Raw genomic sequence first — 12,417 nt, forward strand, 5'->3', positions numbered from 1 at the left:
GATCAAAAAACCATGGTGCATGTGCTGGAAAGAGCTCGCAGTTTCATGGGAGACACACATACAGATAATAGTGCTATGTGACAAGTGCTGGGGGAACATGGTATGTTGTGTCTCTTTGTGAGGCAGAGATGACAGATGTCTGAGTCTTGAAGGAAAATCATAGCTTTCCAGTTTGAGAAGACTTGAAGGGTGCTCTGGGCAGAGGAAAAGTCTTGTGTATAGATCTGGAGGCATGCAGGTACATTGGGGAATATTTTCTTGGAGTGGAGACAGGTGATAAGGCTGACAGGCTAGAGTAGGCGAGGCTTGCAGGAGTTTTTGGCTTCATCCTGTATGTGGTGGAGAAGCAATACTATGTGTTTTTGTTTTGTTTTTTTTTTTTTTTCAGAGGGAGTGACCCAATGATAATGATAACTGGGGCTCCCTGGAGAATGATTGGAAGTTAGAAGACACCTAGATATTCTCAACCAGAGATAACAGAGCCCTGAGAACAGGAAGGGGGTTAGTAGGGTGAGTGAGGTGTTTACTGAGGTGCGGAGAAGAAAGAAAATGAGGCTAGAGTCTCCTTCTGGGGACCTGGATTGGTGGAACTTTGGTCAGCAGAGAAGGGGAAGCCCACGGTGGGAATACAGTGGAGTATAGAGGGGATGCTTGGTTTGGGGCTCGTGGAGTTTGAGGAACTCAGCTCTGCAGTTAAGTGCATGGAGAAGTCCTATACTTGTGAAAATGCAGCTCTGGTGAAGGCATGTCTCATCCCTTCCCACCTTCACTGTGGTAACGGGAAGAGGTGGGGTTTGCTCCTTTACCTTTGTTTTTTAGGGAGCAGAGGGAAGGGGTTGTTGCAGTGTTTCTCAAGTAGTTGTTATGAACTGTAAGAATACAGTGGGTCCAAATATTTTTAAGATAGGAAGAATAAAGCTCAATCCTCCAATGTTTTCTGAATTTCATAGCTTTTCTTTCTTTTTTTTTTTTTTTTTTTGAGACAGAGTCTCGCTCTGTCGTCCAGGCTGGAGTGCAGTGGCGTGATCTCGGCTCACTGCAAGCTCCTCCTCCCTGGTTCGCGCCATTCTCCTGCCTCAGCCTCCCGAGTAGCTAGGACTACAGGCGCCTGCCATCATGCCTGGCTAATTTTTTGTATTTTTTAGTAGAGACAGGGTTTCACTGTGTTAGCCAGGATGGTCTCGATCTCCTGACCTTGTGATCCGCCTGCCTCGGACTCCCAAAGTGCTGGGATTACGGGCATGAGCCACCGCGCCAGGCTGAATTTCTTAGCTTTTCTTTCAGCTTATTATCTGCCACTTCACTGTGCGTCCTCTATTTTTCACTCACTGTGGTTCCCGGAAGGTCCTGGTGTTTTTTGGCGCCATTGTCCTTCACAACCTGAAACAGCCTCCCTGCCCTCAAACAGTACGTCAGATACTCAGTGGGGCCTTCCTGACTATTTGGGGACTGTGTTTTGGGTGCTCCTGGAGCACTTAGAACATTATACCTTCTATTGTATTGTAACTCTTTTCCTGTATAGACTGTGTAAGCATTTTCCCCCTACTTTTTTGGGGGAAGATCTTCAAACCTACAGAAAAGTTGAAGTACAGTGAGTACTTGATTTACCAGCTGACCATTGTTAACATTTTTCAGATTTTCTCAATTACTGGATAGAAACTTTATTTCGGAGTCATTTGAAAGTAAACTGCAGAGCTCATGGGACTTCCCTCTTTTAGCATGTTATTCTGAAGAATAACGTAGCAGGCCCTGCATAACCCTGACACTGCTGTCACACTCAAGATCTTTTACATTGATACAGTAACATGTAATACCTTTTAAAGAGCAGTCTGAGGGTGGTTAGCATTGGCTCTCCCTGGGAGCTCTTGAGAAATACAGAATCTTAGACCTTTCCCTAGATATGTTGAATCAGAATCTGTGTTTTAACAAGATCCCCAGAAGTACTGATTTTTTTGTACAGTCCATATTCAGATTCAGATTCTCACAGTTGTTCTAGTGATACCCTTTATGGTTTTTCTTTTTCTTTTTAAAAATCAGGAATCAATAAAAGATCACATATTACATTCGATTGTCATATGTCTTTAGCCTTCATTTCCAGCTTTCCCACTTGGGACAGTGACATTTTTGTATAGTTTAGGCCAGTTTTGTAGATGTTCTCCATTTTGGATTTGTCAGATAGGTGTGATGATTTTTTTTGTTGGGTTTTTGAGATCGAGTCTCGCTCTGTCACCCAGGCTAGAGTGCAGTGGAGCGATCTCAGCTCACCTCAACCTCTGCCTCCTGGGTTCAAGCGATTCTCATGCCTCAGTTTCCCAAGTACTGGGACTACAGGTGCACACCACCACACCCAGCTAAGCTTTTTTTTTTAAAGTAGAGATAGGTTTTACCATGTTGGCCAGGGTGGTCTCAAACGCCTAACCTCAAGCAATTTACCCACCTTGTCCTCCCAAAATGCTGGGATTACAGGCATGAGACAACTGTGTCTGTTTTTTTTTTTTTTTTGAGATAGAGTCTTGCTGTGTTGCTTAGGCTGAAGTGCAGTGGTTGTTTGCAGGCACAATCATTGCATGCTAAACTCCTAAACTCCTGGGTACAAGTGGTCCTTCTGCCTGAGCCTCCCCAGTAGCTGGGACTGTTGGTGCAAGTCACTGTGCCTGGCTTGATGATGTTTCTTTCTTAGGGCATTCAGTGGGTCAGGTTATTCCACTGGTGATGATGCTAAGTTTAAACACTTGGTTAAGTAGCATCTTCCAGATTTCTGTGTTACAAAGACAGAATGGTCTTTTGGTCTCAATAATTAATTGCTACAATGATCTGCTAGCAATTTCCAGTTCATGTAGCATCTAGCAGGATCTGACATCTAGCAGGATCCCAGAACTGATAATTGGTCCGTCATTGATGAATGAATGACTGAATAGGTCATCCAAGATATATACCACAAGTTTTAGAGGCCATTCTTTCTTTTTTTCATTTTTATTTTTGTAGAGACGAGGTCTTCCTATGTTGCCCAGGCTGGTCTGGAACTCTTGGGCTCAAGTGATCCTCCCACCTTGGCCTCGCAAAGTTCTGGGATTACAGGTGTGAGCCACTGAGCCTGGCTCTTTCTTGTTTTCCTGCTCAGTCTGGGTAACTTCTCAGACTCTCTAGTCAAGTCCAGGCATCTTTTTGCGTGGCTTTCCAACAAAAGTACCTCACTCTTCTCCCTGTGGGCTTCTTAGCTGTGTGAAAGGTTTCTCCTCCCTTAGTCCCACTGTGTTTAAATTTTTATTTTTATTTATTATTTTTGGGTTATTATTATTATTTTTCTTTTTGAGATGGAGTCTCACTCTGTCGCCTAGGCTAGAGTGCAGTGGCATGATCTCGGCTCACTGCAACCTCCGCCTCCTGAATTCAAGTGATTCTCCTGCCTCAGCCTCCCGGTATTTTTATTTTATTATTTTATTTTATTTTTTTTGAGACAGAGTTTCGCTCTTGTTGCCCAGGCTGGAGTGCAGTGGTGCGATCTTGGCTCACCGCAGCCTCCGCCTTCTGGGTTCAAGCGATTCTCCTGCCTCAGCCTTCTGAGTTGCTGCGATTACAGGCCTGCACCACCACGCCTGGCTAATTTTGTATTTTTAGTAGAGACAGGGTTTCTCCCTGTTGATCAGCTGGTCTTGAACTCCCGACCTCAGGTGATCCACCCGCCTCAGCCTCCCAAAGTTCTGGGATTACAGGTGTGAGCCACTGCACCCAGCTGCTTATTTTATTTATTATTTATTTATTTATTGAGACAGAGTTTTGGTCTTGTCGCCCAGGCTGGAGTGCAATGGTGTGATCTCGGCTCATTGCAACCTCTGTCTCTTGAGTTCAAGCAATTCTCCTGCCTCAGCCTCCCAAGTAGCTGGGATTACAGGCGCCTGGCTAATTTTTGTAATTTTTAGTAGAGAGGGGGTTTCACCATGTTGGCCAGGCTGGTCATGAACTCCTGACCTCAAGTGATCCGCCTGCCTTGGCTTCCCAAAATGCTGGGATTACAGGCTTGAGCCATCGTGCCCAGTGATATTTTTATTTTTTAAAAAATGATTTTTGGTTCAAGGCAGTCAGTTCAGTCCAATTGTTCTAAAATAAAAATATCTTCTGTATTTTCTTTTTTCTCTTGTGCCTCCAGTCCAGATGCTTGTTTCACATTCTTTGCTTTTTAGACTAGTCATTCAGTCTCATGGAAACAGGGACTTCCTCTGTATCCATTATCAGTTGTTAGGAGGGCTTGATGCAGCTTTCTATTAAACACTCTTCCATTGTTAATGGTCTCAACTATAATACGATGGAAGCTAAGGAAATGAGCATAGATATCCAGTCCATACAGCAAACTGTCACTTCACCTCAGGAGCTTGTTTTGTTTTCCTTCACTTGACCTCCTACTGCTTCTTGCTCTGTTCCAGCCACACTGGCGTTCTTTTTCTGTCAGTCCTTGAAGATGCTGCCTCATCTGTGTTCCCTCTGGCTGGAATGCTCTCTTCCCCCAGATACTCACTTGATTAGTTCTTTCCTGACTTTTAGATTTCAGCTCAAATATTGTCAAGACAGAAAGACATCACCAGGTGCGGTGGCTCACGCCTGTAATCCCAGCACTTTGGGAGGCCGAGGTGGGCGGATCACGAGGTCAGGAGATTGAGACCCTCCTGGCTAACACGGTGAAACCCCGTCTCTACTAAAAATACAAAAAATTAGCTGGGTGTGGTGGTGGGCGCCTGTAGTCCCAGCTACTTGGGAAGCTGAGGCAGAATGGCGTGAACTTGGGAGGCGGAGCTTGCAGTGAGTCGAGATCATGCCACTGCACCCAGCCTGGGCGACAGAGTGAGACTCCGTCTCAAAAAAACAAAACCAAAAACAAACAAAAAAACAAAAAGACCTTTAAGGACCCTACTTAATTCCATTACCATTATACTGCTTAATTTTCTTCCTAGCTCTGATACTGTCTTCTTTGGTTATTTATGCCATTATTGCAATGAAGGCTTCATGAAGGCAGGGTTCTTTTTTTCTTGTTGACTGCTTTCTGGGATAATGCCTATACAAAGGAGGCACTCATATTTGTGAGTGAAGGCTAAATGGTTGGCTGAATATTGTTTTTTTAGGTTTACTTTTTGTCCTTTGCTTAGTGCCTTTTGTTGTAATCAATGTGTCTCCTGATGCTTGTAGCACAGCAATTCCAATGCTCCCATTGCCTTTGGTGCCCTCAAGAAAAATAAGAAAAGGAGCAAAATAAAAATGATTTAAGTGTTTTATTATTATTTATTTATTTTTGGTATATTTTTGAAACAGGATCTCCCCCATCACTGAGCCTGCCATGTAGTGGCATAATCATGGCTCGCTGCAGCCTTGACCTCTTGGGTTCAAATGATTCTCCCATCTCAGCCTCCTGAGTAGCTAGCTGGGACCACAGGTGTGCGCCACCATGCCCAGCTAATTTTTTTTTTTCTTTTTAAAGATTGTTTTTATAGAGACAAGGTCTCTATGTTGCCCAGACTAGTCTTGAACTCCTGAGCTCAAGTGATCCTCCCGCCTTGGCCTCCCAAAGTTCTGGGATAACAAGTCAGTGTGTCTTAATTATAAGTTACCTTGATTTTTTTGGCAGTTACCAGGAGATTTGAGAGTTGAGGTTCTGAAGGCTGTGTTAAAACTCTGCTTGATGCAGATGCAACCTGGCATACCTGTGACAGCACTGAGTATTCCACAATCTTCTGTCTTGTGCAGTGTGACAGTTAACGTTGCTTCGGGTACTTTTAATTTCTAAATTTCCTGATTTGCATTTAAACGAACCATCCTAACATTTCATTAAGTTAACCTTGCTGTTAAAAAAAAATTGGCATTGAGTAGCATGGTTAAGATAGTCTAAATCTGCCACAATATAATAATGAAAATTAAGGAGCAGACACATTTTAAGCATGATGTGGCCATCCTTTTATAGGTGAATGTTGAACGTCTTTGGAGAAGGTACATAGTTCTTTGCACAAATGAGGCAGTTTGCCAGTTATCAGCCCCCTTGGTTCTGATAGAACTATGCTTTTATTTTCTCCTCATTGCTTCTCAATTTCTCTTTCTGTTGTAGAATGCTAGCCAAATGATTGCATCTCTGCCCCTTTCTGAATTTATAGCAAACTTTTGCTTTATAGCCAGGATTGCCATTTATAAGGTAATGAAGACCAAATAAGTACAGTTTAACTGTTTATTTAGTTCCATTAAGCATGATTCCTCCTGGAAAAACCTAAGGTTGCTGTAATTCATTAAGGTTGGCTAGCTCTAGTAGGTTTTGTAATAGATCTTGCGAAGGAGTGCTCTGTAAGTTAATTGGAAAAGTAGAAACTGCCAAGAGTTTAAAAGTTATTTGTTTAGTTACTCTGAACAATACCATTAATTGCAGAGAACCAGAAGATATGACTAAGATTAAGGCAGGAGCTCTGTCTTGGGAGTCTTGTAAATATTTGCAAATTATGTTGCATAAATTCAGCTCAACTAATACTGTCTGCCCTGCATAAACCTCCCAGCCAGCAACTTAAGGGATATAAAGAAACATAGGCATAGTTATCATCCTTACACTTAAAATATAGCTCTGAAGACCATATGCTAAACCTGAGAAAATTAAGTTTAATAAAACAATTCAATGGCTGTTGAATGACAAATAAATGAAAAGAGCACTAGAATTTCAGGACTAGAAGGATTTGGAGTATAGAATTCAACTTCTTTCATTTTATAGATGATAAAACCAAGGATCCAGAAAGGTGAAGTGACTTACCGAAAAGTCAGAGAATAAGTGACAGAGCTGGTTCCAGAAGCTGATGTTTCAAGTAGAACACAGTTTTAGATTTTAAGATATTTTTATTTTTTGAAATCCTTTTAGGATTGGGATCGCTAAAAACATGCCTTGGCTGTGTAGCACCATTTCATGATGTTCGGCGTCATTCTTGGCAGGACCCTGCATTCATGAAACTTACGCTGTAATAATGGCATAAATAGTAAACAAAGAAGACGATACGAGCTAAAATAAAATTAAGCAGGGTAATAAGTAATGGAATTAGTAGGATCCTTAGAACGCCTTTCTGTCATGACAGCATTTGAGCTGAAATCTGAAAGTTAGGAAAGAACTGGTCTTCTGAGGGAAGAGAGCATTCCAGGCAGAGGGAACACAGATGAGGCAGTGTCTTTGGAGACTTACAGAAAGAGAAGGCCAGTGTGACTAGAACAGGGCAAGAAGTAAGTGATCAAGTGAAGGAAAAAACAAAAACAAGCTCCTTGGCACTTTTGATTAAAGGTGCTCTACAGGGCAGTCTGCTTGCATTATGGTTATTGAAAGTCTTGAAAATACACTGAGTTCTCAATTTTCAAGTGTTAGTGTGTTTTAAGTTTCTTAATGTCAGTGAGTGATTAGAGAGTCCTTTGCCTTAACTCCTTTAGAAGCAGGGTTAGGGAGGCTGAGTCTGGTGAATTAATTTTTTTTTTTTTTTTTTTTTAGACAGAGTCTCACTCTGTTGCCCAGGCTGGAGTGCAGTGGCAAGATCATGGCTCATTGCAGCCTCCACCTTCTTTGGCTGAAGCAATCCTCCTGCCTCAGCCTCCTGAATAGCTGGGACTATGGGTGCACACCACTACACCTGGCTAATTGTTTTGTTTTTGTTTCGTTTCTGAGACAAAGTCTCATTCTGTCACCCTGGCTGGAGTGCAGTGGTGTGATCCCATCTCACTGCAATCTCTGCCTCTTGGGTTCAAGCGATTCTCGTGCCTCAGCCTCCCGAGTAGCTAGGATCACAGGCATGTGCCACCATGCCTGGCTAATTTTGTATTTTTAGTAGAGACAGGGTTTTGCCATGTTGGCCAGGCTGGTCTGGAGATCCCAACCTCAGGTGATCTGCCCACCTCAGCCTACCAAAGTGCTGGGATTTCAGGCATGAGCTACCGCGCCTGGCCTGTTTTTTATTTTTAAATTATTTGTAGAGACGAGGTCTCGCTATGTTGCCCAGGCTGGTCTTGAACTCCAGAGTTCAAGCGATTTTTCCCATCATGGCCTTCCAAAGTGCTGGGATTACAGGTGGGAGCCACCACACCTCGCTTTTTTTCTAATATTAAATAATTTATTTTTGCACAGTAAGACTTCTTGGAAGTTGTCACTAACACTAATGTTGGGAGATTCCATGTAAAAATCTGCATCCCTGCCCTCTCTTGAAAAGTCAGATGGTCTGGAAACCCTGGATTCATGTGGTAAAGATTGCCTGGAGTTGATGAACAAGTGGGCACAAGCTTTCTGATTTTGAAGTCCTGGCTCCTCCTAGTGGTCCCTATCCCCAGCCTGGAGAGGCCAGGTGTCATTTGCGATTCATTATTGTGCTGTTGTGCGTATTGTGCTGTTGTACCACCTTTTTTTTTTTTTTTTGAGACGGAGTCTCGCTCTGTCGCCCAGGGTGGAGTGCAGTGGCGCAATCTCGGCTCACTGCAAGCTCTGCCTCCCGGGTTCACGCCATTCTCCTGCCTCAGCCTCCCGAGTAGCTGGGACTACAGGTACCCACCACCGCGCCCAACTAATTTTTTGTATTTTTAGTAGAGACGGGGTTTCACCATGGTCTCGATCTCCTGACCTCGTGATCCGCCCGCCTCGGCCTCCCAAAGTGCTGGGATTACAGGCATGAGCCACTGCGCCTGGCCTGTGCCACCTTTTTTAAGTTAAGAAGTAAGTGAAATTATTTGTACTCCAAAGTATCAAAATTAGGAAAACAAAAGACCAAGAATGTTTTTTATTCAAGAAAAAAAATGAAAGTTTTTTTTTTGAGAAAGTGAAATAGTTATATGTTGTACTTGTTTAATAATTAAACACAAATGTGACCACATATACCTAAATGTCTGCTTGCAGCTAGCTTCACTTAAGTTTCCTCTTGGCTCTCTCCCTTTACAACCCTGGAAGGTTCTGTGTTTTGTGTTAATGCAGTATCTCTGGAATGCTAGGATATGTAGGATCCATAGGGCAAATAGTTCTTCTGAAATGTCTTATCTGTGACATTTGATGACATTTGCTTGAGCTGTCGTCAAACCTTTAGCCATCTAGAGCATTCCATTTCCTAAGGTTTACTGACTTGGGTTGATCAGTTGAGTGGACAAATAACCTTTAAAAACCAAAGTGTAGGCCTGACATTACATGAATGTAGACAGCAAATTCATCTACCTTCAATGAAACAGATGACTGGGACACAGGCATTCTGTGTTACCAGATTAGGCAAATGCAGGTTCCTTTTAGCACCCCTATCTCTAGTGATTCTAGATTTAATGACAGTATAATGATGAAAATTCAGAAATTTAACATTGATACAATGCTACTATTTAATTCAGTACCCATAGTCAAATTTTGTCAATTGTCTCAATTTTTTTCCCTTTCTCAACACAATTTCAGTCCAGAATCACTGTGTTTAAGTCTCTTTAGCCTCCTTTAATCTGGAATTTTTTTTTTTTTTTTTTTTTTTTTTTTGAGACAGAGTCTTGCTCTGTCGCCCAGGCTGGAGTGCAGTGGCGTGATCTCCGCTTACTGCAACCTCCGCCTTCCGGGTTCATGCCATTCTCCTGCCTCAGCCTTCCAAGTAGCTGGGACTACAGGCGCCCGCCACCATGCCTGGCTAATTTTTTTTTTTGTATTTTTAGTAGAGACAGGATTTCACCGTGTTAGGCAGGATGGCCTCAATCTCCTGACCTCATGACCGCCTGCCTCGGCCTTCCAAAGTGCTGGGATTACAGGCGTGAGCCACTGTGCCCGGCCTCTGGAAATGTTTCTTAATCTATCTTTTTTTTTTTTTTTAAACAGAGTCTTGCTCTGTGGCCTAGGCTGGAGTGCAGTGGCACCATCTCCGCTCACTGCAAGTTCCGCCACCCCAGGTTCATGCCATTCTCCTGCCTCAGCCTCCCGAGTAGCTGGGACTACAGGCGACCGCCACCATGCTCAGCTAATTTTTTTGTATTTTTAGTAGAGACGGGGTTTCACAGTGTTCGCCAGGATGGTTTTGATCTCCTGAACTCGTGATCCTCCTGCCTCGGCCTCCCAAAGTGCTGGGATTACATACGTGAGCCACTGCGCCCGGCTGCTTTGACATTTTTCAAGACTACCTCACCCTTTGAATTTGATGTTTCCTCATGACTAGTTGAGGTTATGTAATTTTCAGGCGAAATAACACAAAGGTGATGTTGTATCCTTCTCAGCGCATCGTGTTAGGAGGTACATGGTGTGGGTTTGTGCCCTTATTAGGGATGTTAATTTTGATTACTTGGTTAAGGTGGCATCTCAAGTTTCTGGACTGTGAAGTTACTATTTTCCCCATTTGTTATAAATAAATAATCTGTTGGGAGTTACTATGACACTAGATCACACTACTGAGAAACTGAATGCTAATCTGCTTGGTTAGCATTCTTTGATTCTTGCCTGAAGCAATTAATATTATGGTTCCTGAATGCTGATTTTTCTAAATACATTATTCTTTCTGCATTTATTAGTTTGTTTCCTGTTGTTTGGAAGAACTTTTCCTTCTTTATTCATATTAGCATGGACTCACGCATTATTCAATCGATCATACTTTGTTTTATCTAATCTCCACTAAAGCTCTCTGAAGAAGGCAGTGGTTGGTAGTCTTTTATGAGAGATCTAGTTCAAAGTTATGTTTTTTTTTGAGATGGAATCTTGCTCTGTTGCCTAGGCTGGAGTGCAGTGGCATGATCTCGGGTCATAGCAACCTCTGCCTCCCGGGTTCAAGCGATTCTCCTGCCTCAGCCTCCCGAGTAGCTGGGATTACAGGCGTGCACCACCAGCCTGGCTAATTTTGTATTTTTAGTAGAGACAGGGTTTATCCGTGTTGGTCAGGCTGTTCTCGAACTCCCAACCTCAGATGATCTGCCCGCCTTGGCTTCCCAAAGTGCTGGGATTACAGGAGTGAGCCACCACGCCCAGCCTTTAAGCTTTTAAATGTCTACCAGCAGTTTGTTGTCTAGAAAGTTTATATTAGTGTTTACCTCAACTTCATGCCTTTTCTTTTTTTTCTTTAATAATTGAAGGTACTACTTTTAGAAGAAAAGACTAACTGCTTGTTATTTTCGTTGATGTTTTCTCCCTATTCTTAAAGCCGCTGTCTGACAGATGTTTCCCTTGGCACTGATACAGTGATATTTGACTAAGTGTGATTTGAAATTTCTTCTGGTTATGAGTGGTAATAGCTGTGGGTGCAGAGGGCAGCTGATTTAAACATTATGTTTTAATAGAATAAGACAAGTCCTTCTCTAGGAATCCATCAAAAAATGAAGTGAGGCATACCTTTTAGATACTGCTATACCATAAATGTTGTGGAGTAGGAAAAATCAGGATCTTCTGTATTCATTTTTGAAGCAATGTCTTTGAAAGTAGCTTTTGGCTGGGCGCAGTAGCTCACGCCTATAATCCCAGCACTTTGGGAGGCCGAGACAGGTGGATCATGAGGTCAGGAGATCGAGACCATCCTATCCTGGCTAACACGGTGAAACCCCGTCTCTACTAAAAATGCAAAAAAAGGGCGTGGTGGCGGGCGCCTGTAGTCACAGCCACTTGGGAGGCTGAGGCCGGAGAATGGCGTGAACCCAGGAGGCGGAGCTTGCAGTGAGCTGAGATCTCACCACTGCCCTCCAGCCTGGGCGAAAGAGCGAGACTCCGTCTCAAAAAAAAAAAAAAAAAAAAAAAAAGAAAGTAGCATTCATTCACTGTGGCTTTTCATCTTGTTTCTAAAGGTGGGGCAGGTAAAGTGAGTAGGAACTGAGGTAGGAAGTCTTGGTGCTAGAGAAGCCCAAAGGGAAATGTTCTGTGTGTTTGGGAATGCCCTCTTGTAGTACCCCTACTATTTGTAAGCCTGAAATCATTAAATATTAAGAGGTTGTAAGGTTTACTGGGTCTTCATGTGCAGGCTAGTTAGAATTTTTTCATCTGTAGTGAATATAGCTTTCCTGATGCAAAAGTCCCAAAGTAGGAGAAGATTTGTTACATATTTCATGTTTGTGTTTGATGTTTGCCTGACTGACTTTTTGTTTCTTATTTAGAAATGACTGCTGTCCACGCTGGCAACATAAACTTCAAGTGGGATCCCAAAAGTCTAGAGATCAGGACTCTGGCAGTTGAGAGACTGTTGGAGCCTCTTGTTACACAGGTAAGAATCTGAAAACACAAATACATTGTAACATGGTTCTATAGCACAGGCCTGGGTAACAACCATAAGAGCAAGGTTATTTAGTTCAAAGCCTTAATTCTAGTACTTGAGTTTAGGTGACAGTTCTTAGATGATTTGAATATTGATGCATGGGTTTAGTTAACCCTTGAGAACGCTGCTGCTGTCTTTTTCTTCAGTCTTATTGCTAGTAACTGGGGTCCGTGGTATGTAGTGCAACTTTGCAAAT

General features: G+C 42.8%; 1 protein-coding gene across 2 annotated transcripts in view; it reads left to right on the forward strand.

The window, feature by feature from the left end:
* The window catches only part of CTNNA1 (catenin alpha 1), a 176,026-nt gene that overhangs the window by 12,763 nt on the left and 150,846 nt on the right, over positions 1 to 12,417 (forward strand). For both annotated transcript variants that reach the window (XM_054488849.2, XM_063665526.1), the window contains one exon: positions 12,064 to 12,170. In XM_054488849.2, coding sequence (XP_054344824.1) covers positions 12,066 to 12,170 — 105 coding nt within the window. In that variant the 5' untranslated portion in view covers positions 12,064 to 12,065. The remainder of the gene's footprint in view (positions 1 to 12,063; positions 12,171 to 12,417) is intronic.

The sequence above is a fragment of the Pongo pygmaeus genome, chromosome 4 (assembly GCF_028885625.2).
Source record: "Pongo pygmaeus isolate AG05252 chromosome 4, NHGRI_mPonPyg2-v2.0_pri, whole genome shotgun sequence".
Lineage (NCBI taxonomy): Eukaryota > Metazoa > Chordata > Mammalia > Primates > Hominidae > Pongo > Pongo pygmaeus.